This window comes from Prorops nasuta, unplaced genomic scaffold, assembly GCF_024137725.1.
Source record: "Prorops nasuta isolate Cenicafe-Biocafe unplaced genomic scaffold, Cenicafe_Pnas_1.2 PNAS00019, whole genome shotgun sequence".
Classification (NCBI taxonomy): Eukaryota; Metazoa; Arthropoda; class Insecta; order Hymenoptera; family Bethylidae; genus Prorops; species Prorops nasuta.
Genome location: NW_027116816.1, coordinates 2,232,613 through 2,246,054, shown reverse-complemented (window position 1 = coordinate 2,246,054; position 13,442 = coordinate 2,232,613). Strand labels below are relative to the sequence as shown.

Below are 13,442 nucleotides of genomic sequence, written 5' to 3'. Positions count from 1 at the left end.
TGGTAGTGGTAGTAGCAGCAGCAGCAGCAAAGATAAGTAGAATATTCTCTCGATATGGCAGACGTTTGCATAGCAGCTTCTTACGCCTCTTTGATCTTCGCTTTCAAATATTTTGCCATCAAGATTATTAAATGCTTAACGGATATTAGATTTGTGTCTCCTCATCCAGATTCATGACGACGGACGCTCAGCTTACGAAACTATCCTTATGTTTTACTTAGACTTAGTGCTCCTCTCTGCGATGTTTCTGCAAAATCGACAAAACTTCATTCAGACTTTCATTTCTTCTTCAGCTTCAACAACCAGTTAAAAGTGAAATGATTGACATAATTATACGTAATTAAGCAAGAAGAGAATTTAATAATACGACGTTATCGCTCGACCGATATCAAGTTTCTGAATGCTAAGATGCCAAGTATTATTATTGGCCGGCATTGTTCATCTCAGGCTACTTAGAATTCACATTATCGATCGTGATCAATTATGCCACACTTTATCGTGTCTATGGAAGAAGGAAAGCTCTCATGAATAGAGACGAACTTTTCATTTTCAGATATTAAAACACATTAATTTGTAAATTGAAAAAGAAAATCCGCTTAAGGCGCGCACGTTTGTATGATGGATAATGTGATTTGAAATATACCCGCTTCTGCAATGTATAAAAATTCGATAAACGCGAATTGTATTCGAATAAGTTCGACGTCCGTTCTAAGTCGTTGAATAATGCATTCTCGATGCGATAGTTATAGTAGCTGTCACAACGGATAAGGCAGTGGATGAAATTTCCAATCCAATTTAAATAGTTTGAGGTCTCGCCAATGCCCAATGGTCACGATATTGATAACACTTGTTGTGTGTGTGTGTGTGTGTGCGAGAAATAGCAAATTTTAATGCAAGTAAATAAGGGGAAGAAATATATATATATATATGATAACCGATAACGATGAGTAAATTTCCTAGGACTGATGCAAATTGTATAAGAGCGGCAAATGAGAATAGCTAATGCTGTTAATAATGCATCGAATAATCATTTACCCACGCATCAATCTCCGGGGAATTTACAAACGGAAATCTAAATGAAGGCTGTCTGGAGAATCGACGCGGACGTGGGGGCACGGTGTTAAAGTCGAAGCGAGGAACTGCCGTTTTGGCTTCATTCACTCGCGGCCAAATTCGTTTTCCTTTCCTATATGTATATACTGCACATGTATATAGGATACAGTGCGGCTTTCCAATACAGAAACACGTAGTCACGCCCGTTGATCGCATGTGTATCAGGGATAAACGGAGAGGAAAGAGAGGGATGATTCTATCTAAACTAGATTAAAAGCATTCGTTAACATGTAACGGCCCTGTCTGCTTACACTTGCTCGTTCCCACTCGTTTCTATGTTTACGAAGAATCCAATGAATGAGAGTTACTAATGAAACGAACAAAAAGAAACCCGACGCTAAATACAATTGAAGAAGAGCCAGCAGACCAATGAGCTTGAAGCTACCAATAATTGGAGCTCTTATGGGTGAAGGGAGAGGGAGGGAGAGAGAGAGAGAGAGAGGAAGGGAGAAGACTCTAATTAAAAGTGGGAATAAAAATGGCGCTGCATAAGAACGATTTCAGATTCGTGCAATTATTGTATGAATATTTTTTGTGCATTTAACAAATCGTTTGGAGGAGAAGAACGTATAATGGATATATAGAAAGAGCGTTCCGGTATCTACAGTTGGCTGATTCTTTCGGCTTAAGCAAATAATGTGCTGCTTGCTTGACTGTACGTAGCCTCACCTCCGACAGATTACGTACACTTAATTCACGCACGTGAGCCTATACGATTGTACTCGTATAGAAAAGCTTGCTTCGCTCTCTGTACACACGTAATATTTGCTTCTCGTGACTGAAATTCAGTCACGAAGCTAATGCCTGTGCTTTTCTCAGCAGATTTCACCGTTCTCGTTTGATGCCAGTTATTGTCATCCGAATGTATCCAACCATTCGAAACTGAATCTAGTATACTTTCCATAAGCAACGGCGAAAATATTCGATGATGTAGAATATCCGGGAAAAACTCCCAATTAATACGTTTGCAGAGGAATTTTGCGAAAATCGTGAATGGATATACGTGCATGGGGGGTAAAAAAAGGAGTAATTCGGGTCTGTTGAAAACCAAACGATTTTACATCGTACATACGTCTCTTCCCTTTTCGGTTTCAAGTCCAATCCACGCTACGGCAGTTCTCTCTCGTCCTTTTGGCTCTGACAATTGGATTCCCTGCAGAACCCTCGTCGGGTTACAGATTTTTCCTTTTCACGAAAATTTTCCTACGGTGCCTTTGAGATCGGATCCTGACGTACCGGCGTGCCAGGCGGCGCCTCATCGTTTTCGACGCGCCATCCTAAGTACTCTCAGAAAAAGGGATTCGTTACCATCTGCCTTCCATCTTGCACGCCGCAAAATCAGCTTTTCTTTTTTACTCAACACCAGCACACTTTCCCCGAAAAGATCTCTTTACGCCAATTGCGCGTCAATATGAAGGGATATAACTCATCAAAATATATACGTGGCGATAACTTGTCTGTTCATTTCATGTGGTTCGGCTGTAACGTGTCACCGCGAGAAATAAATCAATGTCGCTGATGTGAGAAAGGGCGTTGTATCCTGGATTTGCATTAGGGAGTGAAAGTATATATTCGATATGCATGTATCACACATTTGACCCTTTTCTATAACGCTCGATATGCTTCTGTCCGAAATCAAACTTGAACTCTTCGTATTTAGATTGAAAATAAACGTGGAAGAAAACATAGTAAAACTTGCTCTGTTTACTATTCATACTCAATCGTAGATTTAAATCCTTTGAAAGAGAGTGATTTGATCTTATAGCCGGTTCTCGAACAAAGGCGGACTAACCTCGGTTGTATAATTTGAATAGTCGTCCTTTTATCGTTAGCCACGTGTTTTGCGGGAATCAAAGTGGTTCCGTGCTTAAGTAAGTCTTGATTTTTAACTGCTTTCGTGAGCCAGACCATTAAAGACGAACGATCGAGGGTCAGAAAGAAAAGAGACCGATAAAAAGGATCTTTGCTGACTCGGTGTGGTGATTCTAAAAGTCGGGAAATTACTGAATAAATTTGAACAAATTAATTAACTCGCTTTGTGTAAATAAAATATTTTCTGCCTAATGCATTATTACTGTGATTACAGCCGCGTTCGTTTCCATTAAACTGCTTATAGTGTAAAAGCCATTATCAGTGTTTAATCTTGTTTTCTCAAATAGGATTGGACTTCATACAATTTGAAATTGTGCCTACAAACCAATGCTTCTCGCTATTATTCAGTTTTATTTCAGCTCCCTGCGATTGCATTATTTACTTTATGTTTCTCGTAATTCAACAGAATTTAATAATAACGACACAAAACATTTAGGACTTATACGGGGAGAGGGATTATCCCAAAATCGCATTAACTGCATTTTTTTAAAAGGGAAGCGCAAAGATAGATTCATAATACGATAGGAGGGAAAGGTAAATGAAGAAAGGAGCGAAGATGGTTAGAGGTCGCGTAGCATTTCCACGAGTAATTTTCCGCCGGCTGGTCGCGCAAAATGTTTATTCATAAGTCGTCCCACTATACGCGATGTACGATTGTCCCGCAGCGTTTTCCATGCTTGTGTACTGTACCCCCCTCTAGCTCTACATTCATTCCTTTTTTCCCAGCTATTTTCCGTGTCTTGGTCGTTGCGTTAATCTCACGATAATAGGAAAAAGTTTTCCGCTCGAGAATCAATGGTTAACACTTTTGTCTTCAGGTTTTACAAATGCTAAAAATCTTTCTGCATAATGAATAAGCAAGAAACGTCCACGAGTTCTTTAAATATTACGAAACTATCGGGGAAGAATTTTACTACTGCTTCGCGAGCAGAAAGAAGGGAATTCTGTTACCGCGATAAGCAAACGAGATTTATGATTAATTGGCTGAAATATACTTTGGAGAGAAGATATAGGTACCGTAGCTTCCAAATACGTAACCTCGAAGAACAATAATAATTGAATTAGATAGAATGGAAAATTTCCCTTGAATCGCGCAGATCTCTTTAATTGTCCTTGCAATTATTGTTGCTCATTATTCATCGGAAACTATATAGCGATTATGATTAATAGTAAAATATTTATGCTATAATATGCGGTTACGCTTATTGATTAGTATTAAATTTAATTTCCACTGAGTTGCATCTTGGAGAGTGCGTTAGACTGAAATTATAAGTTTCCAGCAGTTGGTATAGTAAAGCCATCCTTTTAAACTGTAATGATATCGTTATTCAATATAGTTCACGTTCTCCAATCCTTTACTGTTGATTACTATTAAATTATTAATTGAAATTGATGGGCAAATGTAGCTATATCTCTTTTCTCATCTCTCAATTTTCTCTCCCTTCGCGCTATATAATCCTTTTATTCTAATTTAAGAATTCTTTCGAGAGCCTCTACCACCCATTGGCCATTCTCATTTCAATTGTTATCTTTTGTTTGAAGCAGAAGAGCAAAAAGGGAAAGGGAGACGCAAACGAGGGATTTATCTTCCAACGCAGCTCACTTATTATCATAATATGAAATTAAGTTATGCGTGTCCAGCAATTCTTTATTATTATCTACTTTGTAAGAGCGCGTCCCTCATCCTAGAAATATACGCTTTGGTTTGGCTGCACCTTTTTTCTTATTTACCTCTTTCTGTTCGCAGAAAAGGACAATTTTAATAGCCTCGTATATATTTCTAGATTAACGTTCCTTCGTTTGGCACGTATGCGACGCCGTTTGAAATTTCAAATTACTTTTAATTTAAGTGCTAAGCAAGTTGGTAAATGTTAAAAATATGGGAATAAATTCTCTCGTAGAAAATTTATAGCTCGTCGTTACGCTTTGATTATAAATTTAAAATTAATTTCAAAAATTACCAGGAAGAGCTAGGGCAGGTAGTCTTAGCGGAGGTACGAAGAGAGAGGAGTTGATGAAGAATGGCTGCCAATATTTACGTAGACAGTGCATCTTAAAGATTTCTCGTTTCGGCAACTTTTGTACACGGGAAGCGTTTTTAGCATTTACGTCTTATCGCGAGCCTCAAAGAAACTCTTGTTTGCCACTAATAACTTTATGTGGAATTTTTCCAAAGTTTCGTTCCACTTCCGAATATGCCCACATTTCGATGTAATAAATTAGCGCCAAGATAGCGTGCCCTCGTAAAAAAGCGCGCAATAAAAACTCGTTGCAGATTTCAACCGCGCGAAGCGGTTGCCGATGATACAGTGTTAAAACAATCGTATGCACGTTAAAGTTAGGTATAATGAATCAAGAATTTAATATGGAGTAAATTCATATTAATGTACGTTAAATATATTTGGAGGATGAGCACTGTTCTTGCGGTGAACAACGAACATCCGAACAAAACTGCGATAATTAGAGGGAAAAGAGAAAGGGATGTAAAATGAAACGAAATAGATCGCTCCTACGGTACTATATCATAAATATCGATCAATTACGCGGCATAATTAATTGAGAGTCACTTTTTTTCGCAGATAATGACTCTGCATTATACCGAAGCACACTATCCCATTTTACGCTCCCTTCTCATTTCCTAGAATAAGAAGATTGCCCGTGACAAAATTATCTTACGTATTTTAAAGTGTCAACTTTCACGTCTACTTTTGCCAGTATCGCGTATCCTATGCTCAATTCCTATTCGGCCCCCGTTGCTCCATTCTTCATTATTATTAAAATATTAAATGAAAAGTTTAAAGACACTTTGCAGAGGCGTAGTAAGAGGAAGTTGAATGCAAAGGGGATGGGGCAGCCGGATAAAAAGGTTGCAGGAGGAGAACAAACTTTTCGTCTTTTCCATCATATCTATGAAGTTGTGAGATATTGATAAAAAATTGATAGAAAACTAGCTGGAAAATAGAAAGAATAGGCGGCCGATTATACACACGTGGTCACATATAAACATAAAGGAAGTTGCACCTGAGCACTGAGCACTTACCGTTGAAGGAAGAACGGTCCCGAGGAGTCTTTTTCCCACGTCGATGTCTGCTGTACTCCCAGGGGTCCCTGGATTCCGCGCTCGAACGAAGCTGCTTCCAAGTTTTCACCGAAGAATAAGAAGAAGATCAAGAAGAGAGGAAGAAACGCAAAGAACGTATATCGAGACACGGCTAACACAGGGATTCAAACGGCGGAGATCAAAATAAGAAATGATCTTTCCACCCCCTCTATTCTTTTCCTTAATTTCTTTATTTTTCTGGAAGCCTTGACAGCTAGCGCTCCTTTCAAATCTAAAAATACGATCAGCATTTTATCTCGATTTCGTTATCTATCAAAATGTTCCCAATTATTTTTTTCCCCTCTCTCTCTCTCTCGAACTCTCGATTGGCATCTGGCTCCTCCGGGTGTCTGCGGCATCCTCGTAACCACTACGAACACAGTCATCCCTGGGAGTACCACGCGGACAAACATCAAGTCAGAAACTGCGATACGACTACGACGGCTCACCCCGGACACCTCCCGTTAACGCTGGACGCATGCGTCGCTTTTAAACCAACGTCGAAATCATCCCTACTCGAGCTCACCATTTACCCCCCCCCCCTCCTCCTGCACGCCCCCCCCCCCCCGCCCAACGTTCTTTCATCTCTCACAGCTCACCTGTCGTCCTCCATTTCTTTCGTCTTGGTCATTTTCGACCACTTCATTTTCGTCCATATTCAATTCACCAATTTCAGAATATAAATCTCGCAACAATACCATTGAAACAATGCCAGCAGAAATATATTCCACATGGAAAATAAAATATAAAAATTTCTGAACGCAATCAAGAGAGCTTGCTGGATTTAAAGCATCGAGTATACTCAAGAAAAAACACGAAAAGTTTGAGAAAGTCGAATAAAGAAGAAATTTTTTGTGGAGAATCAATAGGATTTCAGGCAGAATTTTGCAGGAAAGGGTGAATTTGGAAAGGAATGTTTGTGTAGCTTGCGAATAACGGTGATAGGTGAAACAGGCAGCGCGTTGGGAAAGAACCGTTTGAAAATGAAGCAATTTTTCGATAACCATGAAATCTCTCCTGGCGCAAATTCGTAGGTAAGCGTAAGGATAAGGAAGAAGAGTGGAAAAGCGGAGGGGGGTTGAGACGCGGCGCCTGCGCGGGGAAGGTGGCGGGATGGCAGGGGCTGCCGGGGGGGTATGGGGTGAGTCAGTCAGGCCACAGCGCGCGTTCAGAAAACTACCCTCACGCCGCGCACATCTTCGCCAAGTATTTCGCGACCAAACTCGGATTTGCACAAAGTGAAAACCGTTCGGCTTGCATTTAACGAGATCTCGCGCGGCTCTTTATACACCCCCCTCTCATTCATTTCGTATCTCCTTACAAAGACCGTCGTTAAATTGAATTGGCGATAGCTCCACATTTTGGACATTCAAAGTGCATTCGAGAGCATGGAATAATTTCAACGGAAGGCGCTGGCAAAGAGAAGATATCAAATATCCCAAAGTGCAAACGTCTCTCGCAATGCATGACAAACGTCCCCACTTTAATTTCACCTCCGTATAACCGAGAAATATTATTCGCCAAGAGTGAGAGAGAGGGGAAATAGCTTTAAGATATAGGCGAATATAGAAAAGAAAATCTTGAGCAATGATTTAGTCCAAATAGCGCGGAGAGAGCTTCGATCCGTTTCGTGCAACGCCGAATGCCTCGAGAGGAAAAGTATTTCTCCAAGCTATTATTCGAACCGACTCGCACGTTAATTTGCATAAGACGTAGCTACCGAGAGAATTACTCGAATGACCGTGGATTTCTGTGGACAAGTTAGCAAAGTTTTAACAGCATTTTGAGAAAAGCTTGCGTAGTGGCCTGAACGAGGCGAAACGAGTAAAAGTGTGGGCGTGAAGCGGCGGCAGCATCGGCACCTTCTAATCTCGTGGCAGCAGAAAGGCCGTGGCCGGGCAACAAAAAAAAAGAAGCTTCAGCTCAGAGTTTTCGCTGGCCGTTATGGTGCGCAGCCCATTAGCCGTGTTGCTGAAAAAAAGAAGAAGGAGAAACTAGCTCGTCGCTGAGAAAAGTGAACGAAACAGCGGGGAGGTGTGAGGGGAGTGTTAAAAGGCAGGCGCCTGGTAGAAAAAGAATGAAAAGTCTGACCTTACGGAAGTTGGAGGAAAATGAAGAGGAACAGATGCAACTAGCTAACGGATGTATCTAACGCGAGTTTGAGCCATCCCAAAATCGGACCTGGCCTCATCCTAGCCGACACGTGGTGATATATATCTACGAATACCGGCGTAGCCCGGATCCCCCAAGTGATGATCCTCTAGTAGAAGCCTCGCCGAAATATGGGATGGTCGTGGAATCACAGAAAGAAAGAGTCGAGATAAATGCCAGTTGGAAACGTTGAGAATGAAGCGTCATTAGGAGATATCTTCGGCAAGCTGTCCAAAATGCACAATCCTACAAATGCACGTCACATTGGCCATCGCCGATCGAATTAATTCGGAACATCCTTGAACATAATTGGCACCTATCGCTTGGAAACATTTTCACATCCGATGAGAGAAATTTTGCATTGTGTACATAGCAACGGGGGAAGAAGATACTTGAGCAATATTCTCTGAAGAAAGGTGATATTTTTCCGTTATAAAAATCGCAGTCTTCTTTTTCCACGAGCGAAATAATTGTCCCTGGCTGTTAGGATCTACAATTTGTATTTGTGGCGATGTGAATGGCACAATGTTGCAACAATGAGAATAATAAAACGCTGTATTCGTTTGCGAGGATAACGCGTATCTGCATTTCATCGTCAGTGTATGCGAAACGGCGCAGCTCATTAGTATTACTTGAAATCCACCTCTAAAGTGAAGCAACATGGAGATATAGCGAGGCGTGCAGTGGCAAGGGCTAGATGCAAGCTCGTCCCTGGGGAAATAAATGGAGCCAAGTTTTTTGCGAATAGTGGCCCAATGACATCTTTTCCGAAAATTGGTTCTATCGTTTTGTTGCCCTCGAAGGCGCATGTTTCACGAAGCAAATGGGATACTGCCAGTCCGACAGAGGCATACGAATAAGCCTTCGGAATAATTAATGCCGCTCTTCCAACGATATTTTTAAGTTTGCTTTGGCAGACTGCGATGTAGATCAAATACGTTTCAATGCACGTTAAATGCACCCGTTTCATAATTGGGAAGCAGTGCGTGAGTGTAAACACGTATACGCTCACTGCTATTGGCGTAGGCGTTTACAGTACTTACTTGTGACTGGATTGAAAGGGAAATTATTTTTTTACACGTAGCACGAGAGAGAGAGAGAGAGAGAGAGAGAGAGATGATCATTAAGGATACTCGTGTATAGAGATAAAGCGCGTTTGAAGATTGAAGAAATAACGTCAGTGTGTTACCCGTCTCCTGTATTTGTCCGAAATCTGTCGTAGTGTTGTTGAGTGGTTGCATGGTTCAGTGGGTATATATATCCTCGAAGGAGGCAAGGGAGAGAAAAGAGATTTCAGCTAGTCCCCCCAGTCCCAGCCTCAGCCCCCGTTCTTCTCTGCACCGTGGATGTTGACTTAGCTCAATATTTGTTTTGCAAGCGTTTAGTCAACGTCAACGGCGAGTGCCACGGCGACGACGACTACGACGTCGACGTCTTCGTCAGCGGAGTCTGTCGAGTGAATGTATTTTGTGGTATGTTATGACGAAGGTGATTTGTTTTCTTCATAGGTGGCTGACTACGACGGTGGTGTTGAGTGTGCAGTGAGATCACGGGTGACCGAGGGAAGACGGGAGAGAGGATTGTCAATATGACTCCTATCTTCCTCGTCCTGTTGGTGGCGATCGACCCGATTATCGCGCAGAATGGTGGTGAGTAATCGACCAAATATTAGTGCGATCATGCAAACACGAGACTCTTCCTCGAGAACCGTCGTGCGCCTGGAACCACGGACCTTTCAAAAGACGATGGTGCGTGTGACAATTATCCAAAGCAGACAATCTTTCGGACCATTGTGAACACTCAGTGAACACTCGTTCGTTACAGTTGTCTCTCGTGGCCAGAGCGTGTCTCGATGAGAAGAGTCCGAGCATTGATCCAATTCGCAACGCGAGAAACCATCGATGATTACGGACACTTTTTATATATTATTTTTCACATTATACCAGCTCTTGGTTTCTTCTATATACGAAAAGACGCTCGAAGGACTGTTTATCCGTCGCTTGAAAATGTCCGTAATCGTGGCTCGCGCGTTGGATGAAATATGATTTAATATTTAAGTTTCGTCGTGGTAGAGCGCGTCACTCGTCGGTATCGGGGATGGTCCGTTACGAGGACGAGAGGCGAGCTTGAAGCAAGCGGAGAGTTTTTCCTCGGCGTCCGGGCGCTGCGGGCGAAGAAAGAATGATGTAAGAAGGTGACTGGGAGCTGCTTGCGGGGAAAGAAGCGCGGAGCTTTATTCGAGCTTTAAAAAGTTGGAGCATTAACGACCGGAACGTTAATGGAAGCGGCAGATTTGTAAACCGACGCTTTGTGAATGGCAAAACGTGTTGAGAATGGTGCGATCTATCAAGGAGGGCGGTGGGAAAACTTGTCGCGGTAGGTTTAAAAAGGTCCGCCGCGGGTGGGCGGGGTGGAGGGAGTAACGCGTGCTTCAAGCTCGTCGAGCGTTCGAATAACGATCGTCGTGAAAGGCGATGAAACCCGTATCGCGCGATATCACGCGCTGACCCACTGGGCTTGACCCGTGGAACCTCGTACGAGTTTAGTTTTAGTGTATACGTTGTCGATTTAGCGCGCGGCATACGTCGTTAAAAACGAACTGCGTACGAAACGGCTCGTAATAAAAAGGCCGCGTTGAAACGCGCTTTGTTTACAAGCTTTTGTACGTATAACGGAAAGCAGCGACCGTGAAAGCGCGCGCGCCTCGATTCAATGGTGCCGAGCAAGAAGAGCCGCTGGCATAATTGGGCCACGAAAGCTTCGCGTACATACGAGGAAGCTCGCAGCGGCGTGCTGCATGGCATACGCCACGAGAGACGTCGACTTTGACTCGACTCACGACTGACGAGTCACGTACCTGGTGGGCCTCGTCACGTGGACACGACGAGCGCCAACTTGCATTCGATCAACTGCGATTATTATACTGCTTGCGTCGACGATCTTTGCCCACAGCCAATTAATTAGCTTCATTGATCTCTGCCTCGAGCAGCGGGCGCATCATCGATCGATGAATCTTTTTCCAAACAGTTCTGCAGCGCACAGCGTCGGGCGGCTTTTCAGTCGATTAATCGCAAAGCGATGTATAATCCTGCAGACTCGGTGGATCCTGCTGCATTGCGAATTACGATGCGATTGGGGCTGTCTTATGGCGCGCGTGGTCACGCGTGCAACAGTACCGTACAGCTAATAAAGCTAATCTTCAGGTAAGGAAGTCAATTGCGCAGCTCCGATCGTTTATCCAGCGACAGAAATCTACGATAAATCGAACGGCCGTAAATTATTGAACGCATCGATCGATCGTCTAATACGCTCGTAACTTCAAATATAGCGCGCTGCTTTAATGCTAATCCAAATCGATGAAAGTCTCGAGAGCATAGATTCCAATTTTCACTAGAATCTCCCTCTATAGGCTTTACCGTCCTTTCTTCCTCGTATTTTTTTTTCTCTGCTCTCGTAAATATAATATTTTTATTTTATCCGTTTAAACAATATTTTTTAACGAGGCTAATAACAATTAGTAGAATATAGCGTCACTTTATCGGTAATCAATTTTCTGGTAAATTCAACTGTCCGGTGAAACGAGAGGTTTTGTTAATGGTTCTAGTGTGGGAGCTGTAGCGTTTGATTGATTGTTTTTTATTAACAAATTTGGCATATAAAAGAATTGCCAATAAAAAGGTTCGTGGCGTGTATGGGAATTGGAGAAAGGGTAAGAAAGACCAGCCGGAAGAACCATTAATATAACAGGGTCGAGTAAGCTGATTTAGGAAGCAAATTGAAGTAGAAGAGAGTTTGTTAGGGAATGGGCAAAAAAAAGGCTGAAGGCAACGGGACAAGCTGAAGGGACACGCGAGTTCTCAGTAAGAAGGGAATGTATTGTTAATGCAGATCAGTTCCGACCAAGGCAGCGTGTCTAGGACGTAATGGAGAGGGAACCGTTGGGGTCGACGACGAAGATTTCCTCGGAGGCTCTCCTCTTCCACTCCTCCTCCTCCCCCACCTACACGAAAGGAGTTTTGTATAGTAGCCTCTCTGTTCCTACCATCGTACTACCGTGTAGCCAGTTTCGTTGCTCTATATACGTATACTCGAATCGAACGGTAAAGAAGCTACTGTGGCGCCGCGCTAGTTTCACGTTTCACTACTGCCTCGCTTTTTATTTAGCGGCTTCTCTCTCTTTTTTGCCCAGCAGACCCCTTACCGAATGTCGTGCTTCGGAAAATGGCAGCCGAGTCACAACACTCTCCATACCTCTGCTGGAGATGCGCTACGTAACTCGTCTCGACGCAGCCAACAAATATTTAGAAATCACGCGTCACTTCCGACATAACCTGCTGTGCTTCGCTCGACGCACACACACACACACACAGGCGCGCGCACGCACGCACACACGTAAACAAGCAAACCCCCTCCTAGCCAGTTAATATCGGTGTATTTCTCTCTGGCAGCATCCGTGTCTTAAGCAAGGATGGTTGACGAGCTTTAATAATATAACGCTCGACTACTCCACTTTTGGATCTCTCGCACATTTCTTTCTTAATAATTCGCTTGAATAATAATGTTCCCAGAGCCATATGTCTACCTAAATTTTCGTCTTAAAATTTACGACGCTCTCAATCATTTCCACCGTAATTAGACATTTCCGGAATTTATAATGGATAAGTAGAGTACTGCGGGACTATATAGATGGACATATACAGGTAAGTTGGAACATGCTAATTTCTCAGGGATGTATAAAAATAGTACATAAAGTGAAATAACCTGACTTTACGTCCCTTTGAAGGCTCTGCTCACTGCTCGCGAGTAAAATTTTGATTTCATTTTAGTTTTTGTCTAGACTAAAAACGTATACGAGCTGCAACATAAAAATGTCATTAGCATGCGTTTTGTTATTGCGAAATTAAGCATTATTGTCGAGGTTTCAGATTTTCTTTAATTTTTAAGTTACAGCAGCAAATATAAAATAATATGTCTGAGGGCAAGTTGGAACCTGCGCCGAGTTTGTGTTACATTGTATCGTATTGTACTGTATATTCCATTGTATTTCATTATGCGCTTGAACCATCCGAACATGTTCAGAAAGCTTGCTGGGAGAGGAGAGAATACAGCGTAATCGATGTCTATATTGTTGTGTTGATTAATTATTATTCTATTTTCTTTATTGAAATTATTAAAAAATACAATAAATCTATAAGTTTATTTATAA

The 13,442-nt window shown here is 42.3% G+C and overlaps 1 protein-coding gene across 4 annotated transcripts in view; it reads left to right on the top strand.

Annotated features, from left to right (window-relative positions):
* The window catches only part of Lar (tyrosine-protein phosphatase Lar), a 210,652-nt gene that overhangs the window by 36,665 nt on the left and 160,545 nt on the right, over nt 1–13,442 (top strand). For all 4 annotated transcript variants that reach the window (XM_066739193.1, XM_066739192.1, XM_066739191.1 and 1 more), the window contains exon 3: nt 9,745–9,885. In XM_066739193.1, coding sequence (XP_066595290.1) covers nt 9,825–9,885 — 61 coding nt within the window. In that variant the 5' untranslated portion in view covers nt 9,745–9,824. The remainder of the gene's footprint in view (nt 1–9,744; nt 9,886–13,442) is intronic.